The sequence below is a fragment of the Onychostruthus taczanowskii genome, unplaced genomic scaffold (genome assembly GCF_017590055.1).
Source record: "Onychostruthus taczanowskii isolate IOZ18803 unplaced genomic scaffold, ASM1759005v1 scaffold64, whole genome shotgun sequence".
Taxonomy (NCBI): domain Eukaryota; kingdom Metazoa; phylum Chordata; class Aves; order Passeriformes; family Passeridae; genus Onychostruthus; species Onychostruthus taczanowskii.
In genome coordinates, this window is record NW_024504122.1 from 1,593,513 (window position 1) to 1,618,734 (window position 25,222).

Genomic DNA, 25,222 nt, shown 5'->3' on the forward strand with positions numbered 1-25,222 from the left:
CATGGTTAAAAATCTAGTTAAAGTAGCTTCTTTTCACGTTAAAAACAGCTTCTGGGAATGAAAGGAGGACAGTGTTTGAGAAATGAATGTGGGAACTCGTCCCCCAGTCCACTCTGGGAGATGTGGGTGGCAATTCGATGGAGACTGCTGATGGCTCTGCAGTGACTTAGGGCTCTGACTTAGGAGTGGTTTTTTTGGTTTTTTTTAGCATCGGCAGAAGAATGTGGCTCAAGAGTTTCACAATGTCATGACACTGGCTCACTGAAAGAAAGAAAATTGTTAAATTCAGATAGCAAACTAACATTTTTAGAACTGGAGTATATTGGAGCCCGTGGATGGAGAAGAGCTGGAGAATGTTTAAGGTTTTCTTATCTCCTCCTACACGAGAAGGTAGATGACCCATCATTGTACCTGTCATCTGGTATCGTGACACAAGTACCAGTCACAAGTCTCTTGCTTGTTTCAGCAGCAGCAAGAGAAACAGTGAGGATATTTTACCAAGAGCAGGATTAATAAAGCAATTAAACTCATGACAGCTTCTTCATTTCAGTGCCCTGAACACAAGTTGTTGTTGTTATTTGATAAAGAAAAATTTTATTCTATCAACTAAAGACTGTTACTCACAAGAGAACTCTTGACTGCAGAAAAGAACAACTGAGAAAAAAAATTACAAAGACTAAAAAGAAAGTAGATTTTTGAGAGGTAGAGATGAGTAAGAGAGACCAATCTCCAGCACTGACCAAAAATGGAAATGGCAGCAATACTGAAATAGAAGCAGCATGAGAATAAACTTCCCTTTCAGAGGTACATGAAATAAATCCTTCTTCAAATTGCTTTCTAAAAAAGGATTTTCAGCATGATCTCTGATTGTCCCTCCACCAATCCTATGATAAAAGTCACAAATCCTCTGAGATAACTGGAGAGACAGCTTTGCACAAGTCTAGAGAAGTCAAGATTCCCAGTGCCTACATATTTGCTCCACTGAAAATTAAGATGACTTCTTTGTCTCAGCTCATCATGTTCTTCCCTGCTATGCCCTGAACCAGGGCACAGAGCAAAAGAGATGAATTTTCTTATCAAGTACCTGGATGCACACATATTTTATACGGATGTGTACTTGCATCACTTTCATCCCATTACAGTTGGGTACTTTACAATTAACCTGCTCCACCTCAAACCACACTGGCATCCCCAGCCCTCAGAGAAACCCAGGGACCAGGCTCTGCCATTTAAAATGTCCCACACATGCACAGCAGTGCAACTGCCCCCTCACCAAGAACAATATTCCACTTCTATCTTCATGACAAATCCAAGCCTAGAGAGTTTAAAGCAGCTGGAAAATAGAGCAAGCCCAACTCTTTTCCCCCCTCCAAGACAGAGGGGGAAAAAAAAAAAAAAAGAAAAAAAAAAGAAAAGCTGTTTCTGCCAAGCAAATACTGAATACACTGCATTCCATTTCATTAAAACAATTATTCAAAAGCCAGCCAAGAATTACATAAAGCTTCCTCCCTGCACCACCCCCAGCCCCTTCCTTCACCCCCTCCTCCCCAGCAAACAGCCTCCCAACCCTGCAAGGACAGCACCACAGCACAGGGACACTGCTCCCAACGCCGCCCAGCCACTGGCTCTCCCATCCCACACACAGCATTTTCCAGACCCAAGCAATACAATCAGGGGATCCAGCAGATCCAGAGAGCCCAGAAGCTCTCAGAATCTCACATCACCACAGCCATACCACGGTGATCTGTTCCAAGCAGATTTCTCACTCACATTTGATGGCAAAGTAGCATCCAACAAATGAAGCCCTTAACCAACCCTACTAGAAAAACAAATGATAACCTAACAGATTTTCTCTCAAACTCACACCAAGGCTTTTAAGCACGACCCCAAGACTGGTGCTGGAGGCGCTGGGTTTAAGCAGTTAAGAAGCACAGGAGCAACATGCCAGAGCAGCTGTGAGGCACTGCCCGAGCAAACTGCTCAGGACAGCCAAGCAGCAAATCCCAGATTAAACACACGCGGGATACATTGAAAACTACAAGCTTAGGGTTATAAGAACCTGACTGACAAATTCATCTCAAACTCCACACAGCCACTCCACAGCTCTCAGCCTGACTGACAGTGCTGAGCTCCTCATCTTTCACAGGAGAAATAAAAGGCAGCTTCTTCAGGCCAAGGCAGCTCACCCACTCACAACTCTGAGTTGGCCACTGATAAGAGATTTCATGACGTGGATGAAATGGCATTTCATTCCCTCCCCCAGTGCTCCAGCTCTCTGCAGGGATCCTGTCTAACTGCTGGAGCTGCTCACAGCCAGGCAGAATAGTTCCAGCTGTGTGTCACACTGCCTGACCAGGCCTACACAGCCCAAAAAACATCTCCCATATAAAACCATAATGACCAGGAGCTTCAAACCAGAAACACTACTCTAGGCACCTTACTCTTGGAGATCACCTCTGCCCAAAAGGGGTCATTTGTTAGCAGCACAAAAAAAAACCCAAAAAAACCAATCCCAAAGTAGTCCCAAGGCAGCTGCTGATGCTGAGAAACAGGGAGCAACGGATGCAACTAATGGTAAAACAAGATGAGCAACAGAGACCAGCCAAGCCATCATCTTCTTCCAGTTCATGGGGCACCAGTAACCTCAAGTGACATGCAGTGAGCCCTAGGCTTTTTTGTCTGACCCAGCTGAAATTAGTGGCTTCAACCCAAAAGAAACCTTTTCACAGAGAAGCCCTGAACTGGTTTAGGACCATGAAAGAGGATAAAACAAGGGAATACTAAGCCCCTAATCCACAGCAAATTATTTACAGTCCTCTTGCCCATGACCTTTTCTACCTCTGGCTTCTTTTACCATTTCCTGCTCTTATTAAAACTCAGCCTAACCACAGTCCCTAAACCACCACAAACTTCCCCATAGCACAAAGTGAAATTCTCGGTTCACCTTCCTCTTCAGCAATGGAAATAAAGCAAGATCCTGTGAGGCATCTAGACAGACACAGGATTAATTCTGTCTGCCAGCTCAGTTCTGTGACAAAAACACGGGACTGGTTTATTCCTGGAGCCCCCATACAGTCTGATTTATAGCTGAGCCATTTAAAGCACAATTCCCCATGCAGAGTGTCATTCAGAAGGTTCATTCCCTGGAGTGCCATTTACTTTTTTTTTTTATGTTCTTCAAATGATTTGCAAAATGTTAGAGGTTTAAACACATGCAATAAACAGTAAAAAACCACAAGAATCAAGCTACACTCCACTGCATGCTGCCAGCCAGCACCTCAGCACCTCACCCAGCAGAGCCATCTACGCAGATGTGCACATGGTAACAGGAACACTGTGAGAAGTGGCTCGACAAGCTGCACTGGACAACTTCAGACTATCTCATCATCATTTAAATAACTTGAACTGAACTTGTTCACAGCGCAGAGACCGTCCAGCACAGAGAAAAAGGAGCCAAGCACTAACAATGCAGGCTGCCTCCCCCTGTGGCCTGCCATAAGTTCTCTTGGCTCCTCAGTTTACAGTTGTCTCAAACTGCTAAGATAAATTTCCCATGTAAATTCAGAATAATTACTGTCTGCTACAAGAAAAAAGTTGCATTTGTGTGAGCAGAAAAAGAGTTTACCAGACCCCTAAACAGCACAAACACATAACCTCAGGGACTCAGTTCCTGTAACTGAAACACCAAACTTGTTCCACAGCACTCCAGTTGCCTTTTCAACTTGTTTGTTTCATTGGGATTTAAAAACACACATGCACAGAAGAGAAAGCATGGACTTTAACACCCATCAGCCAAGGCAGACTGTCCCCAGCTAGCTGGTTGCTGCTGCTCTGGGGCCATTTGCAAAGAGAATGAGCATGAATGGGAAAAACAGCTAAAATTGATATGAGGAAGTCATCTCCCACCTCCTATTTTTATGGTATATCTTTAGCACACAACATTCCTTGAATGACTTCACGACGCTCTGTGGTAAAGGGACAGACTAGGGTAGAGCTACTGTGGGGAACTTGGAAGGGAAAGAAAATCTTTTCTCCCTACTCACAGCCTACTCACAGGGGGATGAAGAAAGGATGAGCAATCAGAAAGGCAGGCACAGAGGGAATACTCAACAGGGCTAAGAAAGGAATAAAAATGTGTAAATTTAATTCAAACTTGCCACTGTAAACTTTTCCAGCAATGGTGACCAGAAAAGCTTGAAAGAAGCTTTTCAGCTGGAAGCTATTTCAGAAACACAAAGATTTCAACCAACATAACCACACTTTGCAGGTAAGGAGTAATTACCCATTTCACAGACAGAGAAACAACATGCCTTAAGTTAGGGTACATTTTTGAGGCTGTGGAGAAATGGTTACCTTATGCTATATTAAACACAACCCACAGCTGAAAGAGGTAGCCTCACTTCCCACTCTACTGTCCATGTAAAAAAATGACTTTGAGAAGAATCAGCTGGCTGATGCAATTAACTGTCCAGCAGTTATTGTGGACACAAGCAAGGGAGATGGCCACAGGGAGCACTTAAATCAAGTGAAACCAGTTTGAGATCACAACTTATTCTCTAACCCATTCAACTTCAACCAAAGTGGAAAGTAATGGTGCCACTTCTTGTTTCTACTCTGCACTACGGGATGCAGTAATCCTGCCACAGATGAGACAGTTCCCTACACAGCATTTTAAAATGCAATACCCTAACAGCTGTGATAACCTGTACTCCCAGGGTTTGTTACTAAACCTCAGTTAGATAGGACTGGCCTGAAGCGGGCAAGGAACTCACTCCCTAAACCTCATCATCTTATCACAGTGTGAGAAAGCTTCCCACAGACAATGTCTCACTTTCAGGCAGCTGGAACAGAAGAGCATCTTCATTAACAGCTTCCGCATCAGACAAAAAGGGACACACAGGATCAGCACACAAAGAGGGAAGCACAGGCTGAGACCAGAGCAGGAAACCAGGACCAGAGATCCTATTCACTCACACTGATTTCCACTAGCACACACAACTGCATTCAGAATCTGCCCTGGCTGTCTCCAAAGCTGCATCAGATTCTGGGTATCACAACTAACACATTAGTTCGATTCAAACAGATTTGTTTTGTGGCCATGGACAGGCTTTTTCTCCCCTCTAGTTACAGAGCTTTAATACAGGGATTTATCTGTCTGTCTGAGCAGCAGATCAGAAAATCAACGCTGATCTAAATAAAAGTGCATTATTAGTCCTTGTTCTGCTGCCAGACTTTAAAATTTTAGCTGTCATTTCTACAGTTTCACAACTTGTTTCATAGAACAGATAGACTTCAAAAGGCAAGAGGTGAGGAAAAAGGGGTCCAGAGGAACAGAATTATCACAATCCCTAGGAAAGGAAGAAAAAGGAGAGAGAGAGATGAAGATGTATGAGAAGTTTCCCATTTGTTTCTCTAGTGGCAGAGATGGTGTTGGAGGATCAGTTTTAACCAGAAGGGCAGCTGAACACTCAGGATAAGTTGACCTCTCCCAGAGAGGGACAAAGGAGCTAAAGACAGCACAGAGTCCAGCCTTTCCGTGGAAACAGAGCAACAAGAAAAGAAGCTTCTCTCTGCATCACACACTGCTTGAGGCAGAGGACTCCCTGTCTGAGTTGCTGAGGACAATGAAGTCCCTGTTTTACCAGGGGTCACAACAGCTAAGGAGCTGAAACAAGTCAGAACCCCATTGTGCAGAGCATTAGTTCTGTTTACAGCCTTCTCGCCCAGCAGCAGGAAGGATCAGAAATCTGAGCCAGTAGAAAGCCAAGGCACCAAATTACTTTACCAGGGCTTCCCCCCAATACCATTTCCTGGGCGTAGCTGACCATAAGCAATTTCACAGCAAACTTCTAGTCAAGCGAGCCCAAAATCCACAGCCTATGACTCCCAAACTAAAGGAACTGAGTCAGAAACAGGCAAGCATCCTCTGGAGAGGGACAGACAGCACCGCCCTGCAGAGCACAGCAATCTTCCAAATGTTAGGACAGATGACAGATGGAAACACATGCACCTCCCTCCACACTCCCATGAAAAATCAATGGCAAGATTGCTCCCTTTAAAGTCAATCTTGAGAGGATTAAGCACTGAAGAGAGGGTGGATTAGAGTTCCTAAAACAGAGGAAAACAACTAATAATAAAGCAAAAGCAACTAATAATAAAGCAAAATCTCTTGGGCCCCGAACTATGCACCCAGAACTTTGAAGTCCAATTGCTAGAAAAACATTATGCAAAAGAAAAATCCTTCTAGAAGTGAGAAAGCACACGAAAAAAAGCAGCTTACAATCTAATTGACATGGACAGCTAAAACATGTCTCCATTAAACAGATATAACTTCTTTGTAAAACACCTTTCACAAGCTCCAGTGAATGCTGTTTTGTTTTTGATTGCAAAATCCAGTTTAAAAATATCGGAAGCCTTTGAAAACAATTTTTTTAATAGCAGTAGAGAAGTGAGAATTTCATCAAACGAAAGCTTCTAAAAGCCATACTATCCCTGTCTGGAGTTAACAAAAGGTTTCCCAGTAGTATTTGCAAACAACCCTTTCAGAAAAAGGCTGTAAAAAACTTCTGGAGACAAAATCAAACAGTATTCTTACTAAAGCCAATGTCAAGTTTCTCTTCTCCTACTCCTCTCACCATAAATACATGACAGGTTCCACAAATTAGGTTTCTTCCTCTGTAACAAGCAGATCCTAACAGACCTGTTCCCTCATACTACCTAGACAAGGTAGCACCACAGAACCAGTAACTCAGTGTTTCATTCAGCATCCCAGATTGTCTGAAGCAACTATGTGTGGATGGGCACTTGTGTACTGGAAGCACAGGCTGTGTTTTGGCAATTCCCTGAAAGGGGCAAGAGCCCCTAATCTGGATTCTCACTCTTTAGGACAAAGCTGTACTCTCTGTGCCAATTTACAGCACTGCAGAAGGACAAATTCATTCAGCAAACTTCCTGTGGAGCTCCGAGCACACCCGCAGAATGCGCTTCCTCAGCGGGGCTGCAGGAGACAGCCCGGACAAGCCTGGCCAGCTGCTCTCCTCCCCTTCCCACCACGGGCTGCTCCCGCTCACATCCAGCCCAGCACTGCGCGTCCTGTGCCACGGAGGCTCCCCCGGAACAACAGGGGCACAGCTCCAGCCTGCAGAAAGTTTCCTGTGGGAGCTTCTCCAGCACCGGGGGAGGGGGTAAAAAGGGAACAAAGATTTTTTTTTCAACTCCAAATGAATCCTCAAAGCAAGACGAATCCATTCTCATATGTTTCATAAACGCTCTAGTCCAAGAACCAAACTGAGATACTTCTGGACCTCCATTTTACAGTAGACATGTACACACTGATCAAATCCTCCAACTCTAGGGAGATAAAAGCAGGGAGTTAAGAACAGACACACCAATGTCTCTGTGAGGGGCTCACTCATGCCCAGCAAGGCCCTTCACTCACTGCTCATTTCTGCACCACACACATTCAGAAGCGAGGTGTGGAAGTATCTGAGCTGATTTTACTTGACATCAACTCTGAACCTGCAAGTCCCAGCTCAATATCAAACTCCTTTTGGGCCAAAATTGTCCCTGGAAGCAGAGCAGCTTTGTCCACATGGCACTGTGCCTGAACCAACAAGTCCTGCCTAACCAGCTTGACTCTGGACAGAGTCAGTGCAGACGTCTGTATCCATGGCACAGTTAATCCACAACTCAGATAATCCACCCATAGATAATGAGGAAAGAAAAAACAAACAACTCTCACTTGAGTTCAAAAGTCTGACTTATTTCAGGGGAGTTATACCAACACAGCACTGCTCCACTATGTGTGCATCCCAAGGTGAATGGCTTTAGAGCAGTAACTGAGCCATTTTGGGCTAACAATGATTCACAGAGGGAAAACAGCTGGTGTGCTTTTCCTTGGTGAATTCTGTACACCACAGAAAAGCTTAGACAGAGAAAGGGTCACACTTTTTTTGTTCAGCTGCCTACTGTTAATTAGATCTTGTCCAGTCTGAAAGGCTGCACAAAAACTGAGACAGACGCAGTGTAATTAAGACTTGATGAAATCAAGTTGCTCAGACTAAAAGTTCTAACTATTGGTTGTCCCAATACACTTCAGAGCTCAGAAAAACAAGCCAGACACAATTTCAGGTCTTTTTCACAATTTCTTTGCTGTTCACCTCTAATTCTCCTACAGAGGAAAGAAAAACGTTAGGGGACTGCAGTAGCCTATTCCAAGCCTGGGAAGTTACACTGCCACTGCTCAGGAATGCAGCTCTTGCAGAGGGCACCGTGAGACTCCCATGATTTACTGAAGAGCATGCTGGTGAGACACTAAACTGGCCCGACAAAGACCTGTATGCTCACCTTGAAGGGCTACTCATCAAGTCAATACACAGACTGCGTGAATCCTGTTCTGACTAGCAATGCATTCCTGAACATGCCAGGAACTCGCACCAAAGCTCCGAGATAACCAGAATGAGGGATATGAGAAAAGGTAAACAGAACTGTCTCCACTTAAAGGAACGATAACCATGAGAAGAAGCTGCAGTAGAAATTACTTCTGTTTCCACCAACAGCTACTTCACTGAAGCAGAGGGTTTCACTCCCCAAACATGAATCCTCCACGGGCACACCTTACACCAGAAAGCCACGCAGCAGATGGACTCCTTGCCCTGTAAGTGTTATCATTAGCCCAATTCAAAGTCTGTTTTCTGAAGGTGTGACCACCAGCTTTTACCAGCACCGTAATGTGAGCTTGCAGGTCCAGAAATAAACCTGCAATTTTCTTGGACTGTATGTCAACAGAACGTCTGGTTTCTATTAAAGGTAGGATGGAAGTAACGGATCACAGCCCCTCCCCAGTGTCTGATTTAATCAGTTTCATAAGCGGAACTCAGTCGTCCTAATGCCTCCCAGAGCACAAGGGATTTTGGCAGATCCACACCCTTTCCGGCTTGGTACCAAAGGAACTCAAATTCTCTAGATCATTCCCTTGAGACCAGTTGCCTGACATTTCTCCATTACACGGTTTCGGGAAACCGTATAATGCAGCACACCTGGGAGAAGCAGAGGGAGGACAAGGATGAGCTCCGAGCCCGGCAGGGCTCCGCTTATCCCCCCCCAGGGCTCCCCACTCCACAGCCGCGCAAAGTTCAGATCTCGCCCAAGAACAGGCTGGAGAGGCTGCGGCGGGGCAGGGGAGGAGATGTTTGCTGAAACCCGAGTCCGCCGCACGCTGCTGCGGGCACAGAGCGCAGGGCGCCCTTCCCGGCCGGGAGAGCCACCGCCTGCCCCGGCTGCGGGCGGGCGGCGGCCCCGGGACAGCCCAGCCGCGGGGGCCCGGGCGCGGGCTGGCCGGGGAGCCGGGCTGGCCGGGGAGGGCAGCGGGGTCGGTGCCGGCCGCGTTCCGGCCCCGCTGCGCAGCCACGGGCTGGGAAACGGCCCCGGGAAATGCCGGGCGAGGCGGCAGCGCCCAGAGCCGCCACCCGCGGGGCTCTGTCTCCGGGGCGAAGCCTGTCCTGCCGCAGAGGAGCCGTCTGAGACTGAGCGGGAACGCCACACGAGCCCCGCACTGTGCCCTGCAGGAGCCTTTCCCAGGGAATGTCCTCTCGGGGCAGTGATGCAGCCGCACTGGGCTTATTGGGTGCTGCCCCAAAACTTTCAAACAAACATTGCAGAGCCTCAGCTGATTTACACCGTCCCAGGGAAGCTGGGATGAAACCCGGCAGAAACCTTTCCTGAACGATTTTCCGTAAGCTGTGGCACCATAAGGGAGAGTCACCGGCTACTTCTCCTTTGCTGTGTTCAAAGACTATAACAGCCCACCTGGATTTCCTATGTGATGATCTTGAACCATCATTTCCCACATGCTTTTCCTTTCAAACCTCTAAAACAGCACTCCAAGGCAGCAAAGCCCTCGCTTTGTCTGAGCCACAGCACAGCTCGGCCCTCATCAGAGCTGCTGTTTCCCACTGTGCTCCGGCCAAGCTGACATGGCAGTAAAGGCAGTTGCTCAGCCCAAATGGCCACTTCTTAATCTGATGAGAGATACACCAAAAAATATCAGTGTGGGAACTGCCGAGGATTCAGGAAACATGACTCTTGTAGCTCTTTTCCTTACAAAATTACTACCAAGTCAGAGAATGTTCCCAGAACTGAACAGCACATGTCCTGTTGTTGAGCTGAGATTACGGAATTGTATTTCCATTAAACAGAGACCGTGAGGTCAGCTGTGAGCAATCTCCAGCGCTGCATTTTTTACTCTCTAGACACAAACATGCCCAGTTTCCCCTGCTAGCACAAGTCAGACATCACTATTTCCTGTGTTAAGTCATGCTTTAATGGGAATTATAGCTAGGGGGGGCAGGGAAATATCTCCTCCCTCATCCCAGCCAATGCTTACGAACAGTCAAAAACCTCCAAGAAATTCATTCCAGCTTTTACTCCAAATACAGGAGTTGTCTGAAAGTAATATCCTTACTGAGACCTAAGTACAACACAAATGTAAGTAAAGACTTTCACTGCATGCTTCACCATCCATGCCAAAGATCTCACCTGACATCCCCCTTGCTGGTCTCCCTCAGCAAAATGTAAAACATTGTTTGGAGGGACTGTTAAATTTTCTCAAAATCCATCACTGGCTTACAATGACAACTTCACGATGCATGTCCCCAGGTGGAGCAACATAAACCACTAGCACTGCTGGTCACAGAGCAGACCTAAAATCATTAGAAACATGTCCTTTCCTGGGGGTCTGCATGTTTCCTCCACCAACATGTGACAAGCATGTGCCTCAACTTGGGTTGTATTTTTACCTCTGCATAAATAAAGTGCTTACTGTGCTGTGTTCATATTGTAGCCTGGTATGCAGTTTTTATTTTCAGCTTCCTACAGTGTCCTTTGGGAGTCTGGAAGTGAATGTAAATCAAGAAAGCAGTTTCTATTGTGTCTCAGAGCTGAAATTAAGCTGTCATAGAACCAGTTAGGGTTGCACGCACAAGAAATGGGTTGTGTCCAAGATGCTCAGTGTTAAAAACAAAAAAATAAAGTCATTGTTTCTAAAGCTTTGCCTATGGCTTGTGCACTGCATTGAAAGGGTTGGTGGGGTGGGGAGGCAGGGCTGTCCCATGAGTGATACTATCCTCTAGGCACCCTGCTTTTAAAACCAACCTGCTCACAGCCAGGTGCTGTTCATAACTGAATTCCTCACACACTGACATTGCTTACATAAAATTGCCCGTCCCTAACCCTCCCATGAGAGCTGAAGGACCAGGGCCAGGTTAAAACCCCAGCTGCCAAGGCAACTTCTCAGTGGTGTGGGCTCAAGCAACACTCTCCCTGTCCTTGAGCTCCTGTTTCCTCATCATCTACCTGCTCTTTGCCTCAGGCTCCCCCTGACTCACAAACACCTGCTTGCTGCTAGAAATACACAGGCCTTCCTCTTATGCTGTGCCCTGTGGCTGAGACATTTTGATTTACCCCTGTCTTTCACAGAAGGTGTAACAAGAAGTTACCACCCCCATCTGCAGATGGGAAACAGGGCTGGGAACTGGAAATTAAATTAGACAGTGAGTTAACATCAACACAATGTTGAACTGTAGGGTTTCCTAAAGTTCACACAATCCGTGTTCAGAGTATTCCTGACGCCACACAATCTGTGGCCAGAGTACTTGCTCAAGGCATCTTTCCCTTCTGTCAAAGAGTCATTTATTTACCAGTTACAGACCAAGTCTCTCCAAGGGCAGCTTAACCCACTGACCACACACAAGAGCCTCAGAGCTGATGGATTAACTGCCCACCTGTGCCCTGTCATTTCAGACTGGCTGCCAAACAGAGTGACCCAAGTTCATTTAATAATACCGCCAAAGAAAAGCATCGTTATTTGCAATCTGTGTCAGAGAAGAGAAAAAAGCTACACTGGCCTGTGAGGCATGTTTAGAATTTAGCTGTGCACTTTCCAGAGAGGGACTTGAAACTGCAGAGCAATGGCAGTGCCTTCATTGCAGTGTGTGCCCTCTGTGCTGTGCCACATGAACATCAGGCAAGGGGATTTTGATCTTTCTTCAGGTGAATGCAAGGAAAAAATCTCAATCAGAGCTGTAGGCTTCAGGCAATAGCAGTAAATCACAACATGCAACCCCCACATTCGAGGTCCAACTTTACACTTGTTGAAAGGCTGTATTACAGCAAAAATTAACAAACTTGGTTTCTGGCATAAGATGTAGGACATGACTTTGCAATGCAGATTGAAAGCACCACACCAGGGCATTGTCACAGACAATTCTGGCAGCAAAGATGAGAAACAATCAAGGGATAAATCCAATACTTATCAACACAGTTTATAAGAATCAAGAAATTACCTGAAGTGTATGACTCACTGCAAACTACATATGCTTCTGCTATTTACCATTGTGGCTTATTCTGCCAAAGGGTAATGGCATCCCTATGCTTCAGGGTTTGATTTCAATTGATATTGCTGGCAGCAGGAACAAATGGGGGGACAAAGGCAATCTATGGGGTTTCACTGTCACTCTTGGTCACTGTTATGTATAAATACCTCAGCATGACTGAATGTTACTGAAAAAAATAATAGTAATTATTAAGAGGAAAAACTGATGTTCACTACTAAGTTTTCTACTCTATCAAAGTTTCAAGTAGCTGCCCAGCTCAGGGTCTAACGGGCAAGGCAGGAGCAGCCGGATGGCACACGTGGATCTGATTCTCTGCCCGTACAGAGAATGTCAGAGGCAAGCTGTCAGCAGCAGAGGGCTCATCCCACTCGCACAGTGACGGAGGCCGGCTGCCCCCGGCCCCGGCAGAGCTGGTGTGCGGTGCTCACTGGTCTCCCTCCGCAGGGTCTGCCTGGCTATTCAATTGCTGCGAATTAGCAAAGGAGGGGGTTTACGTATATAACAGGAGTTGGAACCAGCTGCTGTTTCCAGAGTAAAGGTTTGTGATTTTTTTGACAATAAAGAGCCTTTCTCTAATTTTTTTTTCTTAAAGCAAGTGATGTCAATAAAGAACTGCACACAAAATGGAGTTTACAGTACTTTACACTAAGTGTTCCCTAATGGCTTTTAGAGGACTTCTGCAGCTGGGGAAGCACGATTCAGACTTTCACTCCCCCTGGATTCCTCCCTGCCTGTTGAGAGGCTGAGCTCTCCTAAGGATCCTGCCCACCAAGAGCTACTCCAGAACCTTTCTGCAGCACCTAAGCCGCTCCACTTCCGTTTTCACTGACCGATTGCTTTTGCAGTAACTTTGAGAGAAAAAGAAAGGAGCTTTTCATGTAACAGCCCTCATTTTAATAAACCGGCGTTTTGGCGGCAGCAAACCCCGGCAGCCCTGAAAGAACAAAAACTGTCTTCAAACCCCTCTCCAGTCGCGAGAGAGAAAACTGTTGGAAACCAGAACTCAGCTAGCCGAGCTAATTTCGATCTATTTTTCACCAGGAGATTCAGTCTCCGTAGAGACTGTCAAAAATTGCCAATGCCGACTATATTTCAAGTCGTCATGGCGGGGTATTGGGAAAAGTTTTCAATTAGCAATAATCGCGCCTCGGATTAACCTCATTGGCTACGATACTGCCACTGCGCAAAGCTGACTGGGCTACCCCGCCGCTGCCGCCACTCGCCCCGGGGCCCCCGCCGAGCTCGCGGTGAGTCCCGCCGCCCGCCCGCTCCCGCCTGTGCCCCCCCAGCCGTGCTCCCCGCCCGCCCCGCGCCCCCCGCGCTCCGCCGGGACCGGGGCGCTCCGTTCTGCGCTCCGTTCTGGGCCGCCGGTACACCCGCGAAGGCTGCTGGGAGGAAATATGCAAAGTGAGCGTGACGTCACCGCGGCAGCCCCGCGCGGTACCGGGGGCCTCTCCGCGCGTCCCCGCCGTGCCGGGCCCGGGCACCCCGGGCGGTGAGCCCCGGGCACCCCGAGCGGCCACGGCGCCGGGCAGCCCCATCCCAGCACGAGCCTTGCCGGGCATCCCCACCACCTGCTCCAGCAAAAGACGGGGTTTAATAAACTGAGCGCGCTTCTGGATAAGAGTTCCGTGTCTTTTTTTTTTTTTTTTTTTTTTTTTTTCCCAAGGTGTTGAAGGAGAAACGCTCAGTGAAACTAGACGTGAAGTAGTAACCCAGATGCCGAGTGATCCCCACTTCTGAGAACAAGATCCTTACATCCTTGCTCACTTCTTTCTCTGCATATCTATCTTTTGACCACACATAATCCGCCTCCGTAGAGGCTCTCAAAAATTGCCAATGCCGACTATATTTCAAGTCGTCATGGCGGGCCCGCGCCGCGCCGCGCCGGCCGGGGATGCACCGGGAGGCCACGGAGGGATGCGCCGCGGGCCGGTGGCACCGGCGGGACCCGCGGAGGTTGCCGGGAGGGCACTATGGTAATGAGCGTCCGGGCAGGCGCTGCTCGAGCCGGGCGCATTGGCCGAAAATCGCTGTTTTCCATGCCGGGAGGGAGCGCGCGGAGCGGGGCTGGGGCACTCTCGAGGAGCAGCAGGGAGAAACGGCCTCTGCCGGGTGCCACCAAAGTAAAGTCATCACCCAACAGTTTAAAACACGTCTAAACTGCTAAAGTATAAATCACTGAAAGTCGTTTAGACTCACGACTGCCAAAAAGAAGGCTGCACTCCACACCTAAGCCCACGGGCAGAGGGACAGGCAGGGTGGCACGGCACACCGAGGGAGCAGGGTGCTCTTCCTCCTTGTGATCACAGAATTACACAGATGCTCAGGCTCACCTGGTCTTTGAAATAGCTGCAAGAGACAAAAAAAATTGGATTAAAACTTTTTGCAATGTTTTGAACTGTATAGCAAGAGCTCTTTGTGGATGCATTTGAAAAGCAGTCCAAATCTTTAGAAAGAGCCCATTGTCTGCAAGACTGCTGGGCATCCAGTGCACCAGGCTGCTACCACACAGCAGTCTGGCCTTCCTCATATTATTTTTTCCTCAGAAATATAAGCCTCATTTGAAGAAAAACAAAGCAAACAAAAAACCAAAATAAATAAAAAAAAAAAAAAAAAAAAGGGGGAAAAAATGCAAACTCCTTATTGCCAGGCAAACTAAACAAACTATCAGGTGATTCTTGAGACTGAAACCTGCACCAAGCAGGCAGGCAAAGAGATGGGTTCCTGCCAGGGTGCACAGAGCCAGCAGCAGACAGGCTGGCACTGCCCTAATCTCAAGCTGGACATGTCTGTAAGCCTGTAACAGCCCTTAGTGGATTTTTCTTCCATTATTTATTCAGTCACATTTTAAGCCTAAAACATGTTAATCAGTTAAAAGAAAACACATCTTTTATAACGAGCATCTACAATGCATTTTATCAATGCATTTTACAATGCATTTTATCAATCCCAATTCATTCGTATCAAATGAATTGGGATTTTAACCTCCCACGCTTCCCTGGGGGCTGCAGTGAAGCTCTCAGGTGCTGGGATGTTGGGAACACCTTTCGCCCCGCTCTGACGCATGGGAGTCGTAGTCTCTGTGCTCAGGGCTCGTGTTTTCCCCGTGAACTACATTTCCCAGAGGGCTCCCTGGCCGCTCGGCCCGCCCTGTCCTTCCGCGGCCGGCGGCGCCGTGACCGGTGAGTTTGCGGCGTTGTTCACCGCGGCTCTTCTTTCCTCAGCCGCGCTCGGCTCGGCGGTCCCCGCGCCCCCGCCGGGACCCAGCACGGACACGCGTGGGGCTCCATGTGGCGCGGGGGTCGCTTTGGATTTCTGGCCTCTAGCCGTTTGTAGGATCCTTTTCTCTTCTACCTTAACCTTGCCTGATCTTTTCCTGCGGAGCATCTTGGGTGTGCGCTGAAAACAAACCCTAGCCTCAGATCTCCGTAGGTTTGTTTAAAGAGTTTTACTTGTCATGTAAAGTAGTTGTGGGGTGGTGTGTTTTTTTTGTTTGTTTGTTTGTTTTTTTGTTTTGTTTTTGTTTTTGTTTTGGTGGGTTTTGTTTTGTTTTGTTTTGTTTTGTTTTGTTTTTTTATCTGCTTACTTTAATTTTAAAAGCAGCTTTGTATTTGACAAGAAATATCCTTTAACATTTTCTCTTCCATAGTCCTTACCTGGTTCACAGCAGCTTTCAAATGTATCTAAATGTATCTGTAATTTTTCCTTTCTCTCTCTTGTGGGCCGACACCTATTACATTTCTATTTCATTTCCGCTCTGAACATTTCCTTCTGAGAGATCTTTTGATGATAAGGGGCAGGAATGAAGAGTTTTCATCAGTTAAAGCAATTTAATTACCATCAAGCTGGCTTAACAGCCTTCGGGGAGCATCATGACACAAGTTACTCTCAAAGCAAATTAATTTATTGGGAGACTTTGTCCCTTCTAATTAATTCATAAGGGAAATTAAACCTCTTTAGAGGGAATGCCGAACACGACTCCTGCTAAAGAGCAAAACAAAGCAAAAATCATTGCAAACAGAATCACTGCTTAGGAACAAAAGCAGTTCAGACTATGGAGTCTGTCCAATCTTCCTGCATTTCAACTGATGATGACAAAAAGCCTTGAAAACTGAAGACTAACTGAGCCAAATCTACCCTTTGCCACTATCAGCAGTTTAATATCACAGTGCTTGGAGCTGAGCACCTAAACTTCAGCTGTATCTAAGCCCTCAGTTACCCAATAGTACTCGGTCTTACAGTAAACGGAGCAATATTTAAATACATCTGAAGTTTAGGTGTTCAGGAGATCATCCCCTCTTATCAGTAAATAAAGTTCTTCCTCTGTCTTCCACATCTCATACAAGGCTCCCTGCTTAGGGAGATTTAAGGAGGCAGAAATACCAGATAGTCAATTCTCAGGACTGTTGCTTTCAAAGCTTTTTGTACATTGTTTGTAAAACCATAGCGAGGCCCAGAAAGAATAGTTTTAAAACAGTGAAATAGAGATAGAACTGCAGACTGCTGGAAAGCCTAAACAAAATCAAAGTCCAAACCCATCCACTCGTGTCTCAACAGGTCCTGCACACAATTTAAGGCTACTTAGTCAGCAAAGCCATCCTGCCTGTCCCCAGCAGGGCATGTCATTGCTCCCTTAAAGCAGTGTCCCTCCCATTCCTACCTGCCAGGCCGTTCCTTCTGCCCCAAACACTTTGGATGATCCCTTCTCTCTCAGAAAGCCCCTGTGTCTGCTGGAGAAGCAAACCAGCTTCCCACTGACTCTGGAGAGGTGGCACCCACAGAAGAGGAGGTGCCAGAGGCATTTAGACAGTGCCCTAATCATCTTCAGTCCCATTTCAAGGCCTGTTCTGCACCAGGCCTTTGTAAAAAACAAAAGCAAAAAACCAACCAAAACACGCCACACAGGAGTAACTCCAGTCAAGGCCTTTGCCAGGGGAAAAAAAACATTTAGAGGTTGTTTTTCTCTCCCTTCCTACAACATGTGTTAAGGATGGGATAAATATAAAAGACTAATTTGGAGCAGGCAGAATGTTAAAAATGCAGAACAAGGGTTTTCGGGGGAGGAACCAGCCAGTGCCTCTGGGGTGAGGTGCTTGGCCTTCCTTCCATTTCCTCTCTGGTCTGCTGCACATACCAGGGAAAGACTTCACATGCACAGGTCTTTCTGGGCTCTTCACAAGTCCTCTTAGGCAGCCATCCTTCACACCAAGGTAGAACAGCAGGAACCCTGCAAGTCAGAGTTGTTAACTTTGTGCTCAGTATTCCCCTCTTCCAAAAGAACATAGTTGGATGGTAGGCTTTAGCTCATGTTTCCAAAATAATTTGTTTCTTTACTAAAAAGAGAGCAAAGAATACTTAACTGCATAATTTCCCAGAGAATCGCAAGCAAATGGCATTAGGGACATGCTTTTTGCTTTCCTTTACCTGCCATGTGTTCTGTTCTTGCCTTTTAGCTGAACATGTTCTCTGCCAGGAAGTGGTGTGGCGTTTTTGGAGCTGTCAGACTGCATCATTTCAGATCCCGTTCTGTATCCAGAGCCTCTCCAAACTTGACTTTCGTGCCAGCCTGTCTTCCCCCAGACCCTGCAGAAGTGGAGGAGCTGCAGCGCTTTGTTTCTAACTCTAAGAGGCTGTTTGTAATGACTGGAGCTGGAATCTCCACAGAGTCAGGGATCCCCGATTACCGCTCTGAGGGCGTTGGGCTCTACGCCAGGACAGACAGACGGCCCATCCAGCACGCTGAGTTCGTCCGCAGCGCCAGTGCCCGGCAGCGCTACTGGGCAAGGAACTTCGTGGGCTGGCCCCAGTTCTCTTCCCACCAGCCAAACAAGGCACACCTGGTGCTGAGAGACTGGGAGAAGCTGGGCAAGCTGCACTGGCTGGTGACGCAGAACGTGGATGCCCTTCACACCAAAGCCGGGAGCCAGCGCGTGACGGAGCTGCACGGCTGCATACACAGGTACAGCTGCGGGCTGGCAGTGGTGACTGACACGCAGCTGCAGTGTCAGCTGCTGAGAAAGGAGGCAAAATGTCCACACTGCATTCCTGGAGATGACAGGCATAAAGTGGTATTGGGCTGGGGTGGAGAAAAAGATCACAACCCAGTGCTGTCCACAGCACTGTATTTAAGAAACATGACCACCATTTTTTGGAGCATTATTTGGATCCATTTCCTTGAAACTTGCATCCATTTCCCCTTTCCTTGGTACAGCAAATATCCTCTTAGTAAAGAGAATGAGGGTATCATGAGGATACAAGGATTATCCACTTTAAGCAGAGTGGATAGTGCCAGAATTGCATGGGATATGTGTACTGGAGAAGGGCTATCACAGCCTGTCTGGGATCACCCAAAATTTCTAGATTAAAAAGCACAGCATGAACTGAGAGAGAGGATGCATGTCAGGGTTACTCCCTCTAGAGCATTCCTGCAAAGCAACAGAGTAGAAAGACATCTCCTTGATCTGTACTATTTGGTAAATAAATGTGGAAAATCATGACAGGTTTCCTAAGGAGCAAGTTAGAGTCTCCAGATCTTCAGCTGACATGAAACTCTCCATTAAGGCTTTGCTCTGACTTTCAGGGTCTTCTGCTTGGCCTGTGGAGACCAAATCTTGCGTGCTGAGCTCCAGGAGCACTTTGAAGCTCTGAATCCTACTTGGAAAGCTGAAGCATTTGGGGTGGCTCCGGATGGGGATGTCTTCCTGACAGACGAGCAGGTGCGCGATTTCCAAGTCCCAGCCTGCCGTAAGTGTGGTGGAATCCTGAAGCCTGATGTGACCTTCTTTGGAGACACAGTGAGCCAGGAAAAAGTCAGTTTTGTACACCAACGCCTGGCAGAATCAGACTCCATGCTGATAGCAGGATCCTCTATGCAGGTAAGTAGGTCTGCCTCCCAAACTGCACTCCTCCTTCCCTGCTGCTCTGCCTGCAATGAGCCTTGATCCCACAGCTGAGGACTACAAGTGGCTTGTGGACCAGACCAGCCTTTGCAGAGCTTCTTTGTAATTTATTTTTACTGTGGTTGGAATCTGGCTTTATGGGTGACCTGTTTGGGCTTCCCTGTCACTCTTTGCCAGTCTACTTCATGCTGCTGTAAATACCTCCATTTAGACCTCTCTGCTGCCTCCTCCATCAGGTCACAATTGTCCATAAAGGCGAGATACCTGATACAATTCGTTCCTCACATTTTTTTACCTAAAATTTTTAGCCTTTAGTAGCTTTTTAGGCCTCATGGCACACTGTGTAAAATACCAAGTTTTAAGACCTCTCATTCTTCATTAAATTCTCAGTAAGAGAGCTGAAATATCTCTGCTGCTTGGGATTGTCCTTTGTATCACAATGTGTTTTCTCCACTAGCCTCTTATCTATAAGGTAAGGTGGCTAAACAACAGGGGTTTCTAAACCCATAGAAGCTTTTCTAATGGTGTTTATGTAAGATAATTTTTTCCAAGAACAAGTTCTATTACATAAAAAAAAAAACCTTACTCTTAACACCTCCCAGAAGGAGATAAAACCAAGGCTGCTTGATTGTGATTCTCTTGGCTGCAGGATACCAGATACAAATTTCTTAAGCTTGCACTTCTTAAGCTTATAATCCTCTGTACAGGAATGATTGAAATGCCTTAGGATTGTTCTTGTACTACCTTAGCTGGGCTATGCAGGAACCATCAAAGTGCAGCATTTAAGTACCTGTGATAACTAATAAAAACTGCTGCAGAGATTTACTAAAAGCAAGGACATTTCCCTTCAATCTGCTCTGAAGTTTCAGTTTCTATGAAACTGCAAATCCTTCACTGACAGAGGTTAAAAGCTGTTCTATTCTGTGCACTCCTGAATGAAGACATTTCCTACCTGAGCTCAGTGCAGCTGCCTAACACAGCCTGTATGTACAGCCCTTTTCCCATTGCCAACTTCAGCTATTTTTTTCCTTTCTGTAACTCTTCTTTTGCCTGAGCTGCCTGTAATTTTGTTTTCTGGTACTCCTGCAGGTGTACTCTGGTTACAGGTTTGCTCTTGCTGCCCGGGAGAAGAAGCTGCCAATTGCAGTCCTTAACATTGGGCCCACCAGGTTAGATCACTTTGCATCCTTAAAGCTGAATTCCCGCTGTGGAGAGCTGCTGCCTTTGATTGTTTGCACATGACCCAACCAGCTGAGCTTCAGTAGCTATCAGGATTGAAGTTATTTTTACAAGGTGAGTACCTTCCCTGGTCAGTCACCTTTCAGGGTAAGAATATGGATTCCTGGAAAATGCTGAGACTGAGATGTGCTGACTGACAAAATGTTCCCTCACTGCACCAAAAGGTGGCTGTAAATTTTTATCTGTAATTGATCTGGTCTGATGGGCCATTATACTGTTTCCCATGATCATAAACATAGTAAGTGCTAGCACTCCCAGAGAATTAGGAGTATCCAGAATACTCAGTAGTGTAGAAATCCAATCCATTTGTTACTATCAGGAAACTAGAAGGGATCACCTGTAGTTCCAGAGAATCTGATCACAACTGTTGCCTTTGCAACTGACAATTCAAAAGCTGTCCCTGATTGAATTGGTCCAGCTAATCCTAATCAAACACTGTGTTTAAAATAATCAATTCAGTCGATAAAGCAGCTTCTTTCTTTCCCTTCCTGCAGGACTCATCTCAGAAAGGGGAAAACTCCAATCCAAGAGGCAGCTGTGAGATGCAGTGCACAGCCGCTGAGGGCACCAGGAGAGGGCAGCAAGCCTCGCACGTGTCAGCCTCACCAGTTCCTCCATTGAAAGCATCTCCACGTATCAGGAAACAGAATGAGGATGGAAAAAAAGTACTTTTCTGCCTTAGCTTGCCGTTAAACAGTGCCTTTTCATTCACTGGGACAGGATAATTGGAGTATCATGTCTGAGAACAAAATACCTTTCTTATAATTATCCCCAGAGGAGAAGGGTGGGATGGGGATTTTGACCAGGTAATTTGAGGCTGTAGCACAGGAGGGCGATGTGGGACTCTGCTGGGGGATCCGGTGTCACTGGTGGGATACCGTAGAGTGTGCAAAGAGGAAGAGGAGGCAAGAGGAACTGCAGTGGTCACTGCAGTTTTTAAAAGAAAAAAGGTTCAAAAGGTTCAAAATAGCAGCTGAACAAGAACACTGTATGTATTGTATCAGATTATTTGGAAGGAAGGCTCTAAGGCTGATAAGGCTCTTCCAGCAAGGAGGGCAAGTCAGCATTTCCAGCATTTCTCTCAACTGTTGGTTGACAAGCTAAACTGCTTCCTATTCAACCCCTTTAAAAATTAAACATTGTTGAGATGCCAGAGGAGTTACTTGAAGCTAATCTGACCAGCACTACTTTCAGTGAGGCCACTACATTTTCCAGAATGCATTTTTGAAGATGTTATTTAATTAATGAATAACTAAGGAATCGATTAAAATTGTTTAGAAGATTGAGACTGTTTGCATTGTAATTTTCTCTCCCTCCCATGATTTAAGTACATTCTCAATAGCCAGTTTAGAGTATTTTTTTTTCCATTGCAAAAATGCAGGTTGTAATTACTAGCAGCTGATGAATTAAGAGAGAAATGAAATTAAATCTGTACAATAGGTCTCCCTCAGGAGGTAATCTCTGTTGAAAGGTGCAATTTCCACACTCCTAACAGGAGATCCATCACTACTAGGTAGTGATTTTTTGTTGATCCTTAGGATGGTATTGTAAGCTCTATCAAACTGTTCACAGAGTAAAATACAGAACCTGGCACAAACTAGAACACTAACTTTTTGACCTGACCTTCTTCATTAAATTACCACTCCCCGCTTCTAGCTCTGAGGGGTTTAATTGTTGGGGTTTTCCAGGTGCTCCCTCCTCCTCCAAGTAACATGTCCTGGACTAGTATTTTGACAAGAACTGTAACAAGCAGTTGGAAACAAGGATGCCAGAGTCATCTGCTTGCTAAAAGGTCAAGTGGCAAAGCAAGGACAACTGACCACAGGATGCAAAGTGAATTTTTGCTTTCTTGTTGATTTAAATCCATGCCAGGGGAGAGCAAAAAAAGCACAGAATCTAAGGGATACATAAGGCATTCAATTTCTGCAGAAGGTAGAGGGCATTAAGATGCCTAACACATTTCAAGATTTGGCTGTATTGGGTTAGAGGAGAGACAGCTTCACTTTGAAGCCAGGCAAGAACAGTTCAGGACTCCCACGTGCATTCTGCTCGTGTTGAATGGTGACTCCACTTTCCAATGACTCAGGTTTCTGCTGCTTGGCAGCGAGCAAAGCTCACAGATCTCTCTCCATCTTTAGCTGTCCTGTCCACAGTACAGCTGTCCCACCAACCAAAGCTGTTGCAGAAATCATGCCTAAAGCACAGCAGAGTCTCCACATACACCATGTTTCCACATAGGGGCTTTCCCTGTAAGCTGATGCTCCTTAGCAGAGGAGCTGGGGCTGACTTTCTCACTATCCACATCATCTTCTCCTCCTCCTTGAGACTTACACAACATTGGTATGTCAAAACCAGAGGCTGCAGGTTCAGTGCCAATAGAGCCAGCATTCTGAGGTGTGGGAGCATTGCCAAGCAGTCTAAAACAAGTCTTGGAATAAGTTCTGTGACAGATAACTAAACCTCCCACATCTACCCCTGCCTCCTCTCCAGTTCTGCAGCTGAGCCTGGGGGAGAGGAGTCAGGGTGTCCCTTCAGCATCGCTCTCAGATGAGTCATTACCCCAACTGTACTTTTAAGCCACCAAGACAATGACTTTGAATAAATGAACATAACAGGAAATTTCCTGTGCATGGTTTGTTACTATATGGTAATGAGCATATCTACAACAACTGTATGAGGCTGAGATGAAGAATTTCCTTCTTTTTTTCTGCTAAGTTGATCCAGCACTACTAAAATTGGCCTCTTTTAGAACAGGATCAGAGCACTTCACTTCTTAACATATTCCCCAAGATACTATTAAGTTTGCTCACATGAGAAATGCCTGAAAGAGCCTAAAACTCCTACACCAAAAGCCACGACATGAAATTAGCTGAATCAACAGCTTTTGCTCTTCTCTTTTTCTTACAGCTGTTCCTCCTGAACCTTGGATAGAGGAGCTGAGAGTATCTTATAATGGATTTTTCTTCTACTGCTCTGAAAGTGGGGTTGGAGTTACCCAAGGCAAATAAAAGTTACTTCCTATTTAGCAAATCTTGTCTTTGTTTCTCGGCAGATTCTCAGAGCAAACTGTAACTGAGTCCAGCAGCCTGAGGAAGGCATTTCACATACTGAGCTCCAGTGAGGGCAGCACAGAATGCAGATGGCCCAGAGGGTTTGATGCCCATGGTGTAAGTGCAGCCTCCCACATCCTACAGTCAGATTGCTCCTATTGACACACCTGCTTGTTCATTACTTCTGGAAAATGACCCAAAACCCTGGGTATGCAGCACTTGGGAGGTTAGTGGAGTGAAGGTGACTAAATCTACATCTAGAGCGTGCTTCTTCCTCTGTGACTGACTTGGATGCACCCTTTCCCAGCCTTTGCAGCAGGCAGGGAAACAGCAGAACCAAGCCAGATGGGCTTTAAAACCACTGTTCCAGACTGTTCCTGCAATTCTGTGTGCAGCTCCCTGTCATTTCCCTTCCCACCAAGGAAAGGTACCCCAGTGCACTTCTTCCCTTCTGCACCACTAAATAGACAATGGCAGAGGAAAAGAGAAGCTGAGCCTGAAGAGGACGAGCAACAGTGGGAGTGTCTCGAATTGGTCTCTAGGCCCAAACAGAAACCGACACAGGATCATGACCATCAGCAGAATTGTTTGCTCTCCGCATGTTTCACCTCAGCTGGAGCACTCTTTTTCATCTGTGCAATGCCCATGTAGTTAAGAGTAATTCAGCTCTCCCTGCAGAGTGAAAAATCTTGGCATAGAAAACAACAACAGAGAAAAGAGACTGAGACTTCACTTCTGCAGTGAGCCCACGGAGCTGCTCTCCCTCCCATGCACCAGCTGTGGTGCTGTGTGGGTCTCAGAGCTCCCCCTTGCTGAGCACAGGGACACCTTGCATTCCAGGCAATCCCTTTCTGGTCTGGAACAGAGGTACAGGCCAGCATGGTAGATCTTCACGCACTCCTTGTACTCCCCTACGCTGGCAGCTCAAGGAGTCACTAGCCCTGCTCTTACTCTTCCCACACCGTTCCTCAAAGCCCTAATGAGCAGCTTTGCACAACCCCTTCAGCCTCCCCACCTGGGCTGTTCATTAGGGCCTGACACTCTGCATTATGTGGGAAGGCTCCCTATGGATGGGGAATGTCTGGATTTAATGGTGGGTCTTTCACACCACCAAAGCAGCATGGAAATGAGAAGCATGATCAAGGGACCAAACATAAGTGCAGGCTTATAAAATCTGTATGGAGTAAGACAGATACAGAATCAATTTGAGCCTTTATCTGTCTATAGAGTTTATCTACAGAATGCTCCAAATGCTGAATGGAGTAGATATACTGCTCACCTCAAATCTAGAGTTCCTGTTACAGGCAAAATTCATACTAAGTTTCTGAAATGCTTCCAATGCACCCCAGCAATCTTCCCTACTTGTGATAACACAGCTCAAAAGTGCAGTGTTTCTTCCAGATAGTGATGATATTTTACTTTTTTTCTCTACAATGAGGTTTATCACAAGGGGATTTTAGTAACATTTACTTAGGAGCTTTACTGTTCTACAAACAATAATTTCAGAGAATCTAAACTAGTGAGCGAGTGCAAGAGACCTCATCTTGCTCCTCCACTCCTAAGAATGATTCATTTTGGCCATATGACAGGGTCGCATCCAGGATCCTCAAGATTTCTGTGGAGGACTCCAAGCACTCAA

At 46.3% G+C, this 25,222-nt stretch overlaps 2 protein-coding genes and 1 non-coding gene across 8 annotated transcripts in view; 1 reads left to right on the forward strand and 2 right to left on the reverse strand.

Moving 5' to 3' along the window:
* Positions 1-9,856, reverse strand: part of PXN (paxillin) — a 45,484-nt gene extending 35,628 nt beyond the window's left edge. For all 3 annotated transcript variants that reach the window (XM_041420251.1, XM_041420249.1, XM_041420250.1), the window contains exon 1: positions 9,808-9,856. In XM_041420251.1, the coding sequence (XP_041276185.1) occupies positions 9,808-9,850 (43 nt within the window). In that variant the 5' untranslated portion in view covers positions 9,851-9,856. The remainder of the gene's footprint in view (positions 1-9,807) is intronic.
* Positions 9,857-13,442: 3,586 nt separating this feature from the next.
* LOC121344533 lies at positions 13,443-13,583 on the reverse strand. The gene has a single exon (XR_005953842.1). It is a non-coding gene; the product is annotated as a U4 spliceosomal RNA (small nuclear RNA).
* A 1,957-nt stretch (positions 13,584-15,540) lies between these two features.
* Positions 15,541-23,558, forward strand: SIRT4 (sirtuin 4). Of its 4 annotated transcripts, XM_041420394.1 has the most exons (6): positions 15,671-15,823; positions 17,849-18,354; positions 18,976-19,270; positions 20,384-20,587; positions 21,028-21,198; positions 23,441-23,558. In XM_041420394.1, the coding sequence occupies exons 2-4, from the start codon at positions 17,855-17,857 to the stop codon at positions 20,534-20,536; spliced, it is 948 nt and encodes a 315-aa protein (XP_041276328.1). In that variant the 5' UTR covers positions 15,671-15,823; positions 17,849-17,854; the 3' UTR covers positions 20,537-20,587; positions 21,028-21,198; positions 23,441-23,558. The 4 variants fall into 4 exon arrangements, with proteins under 4 accessions (XP_041276329.1, XP_041276328.1, XP_041276327.1 ...); XM_041420395.1 differs by lacking the exons at positions 15,671-15,823; positions 23,441-23,558 and adding an exon at positions 15,541-15,577 and having other exon boundaries at positions 21,028-21,912; XM_041420393.1 differs by lacking the exon at positions 23,441-23,558 and having other exon boundaries at positions 15,671-15,827; positions 21,028-21,912.
* Positions 23,559-25,222: the final 1,664 nt, after the last annotated feature.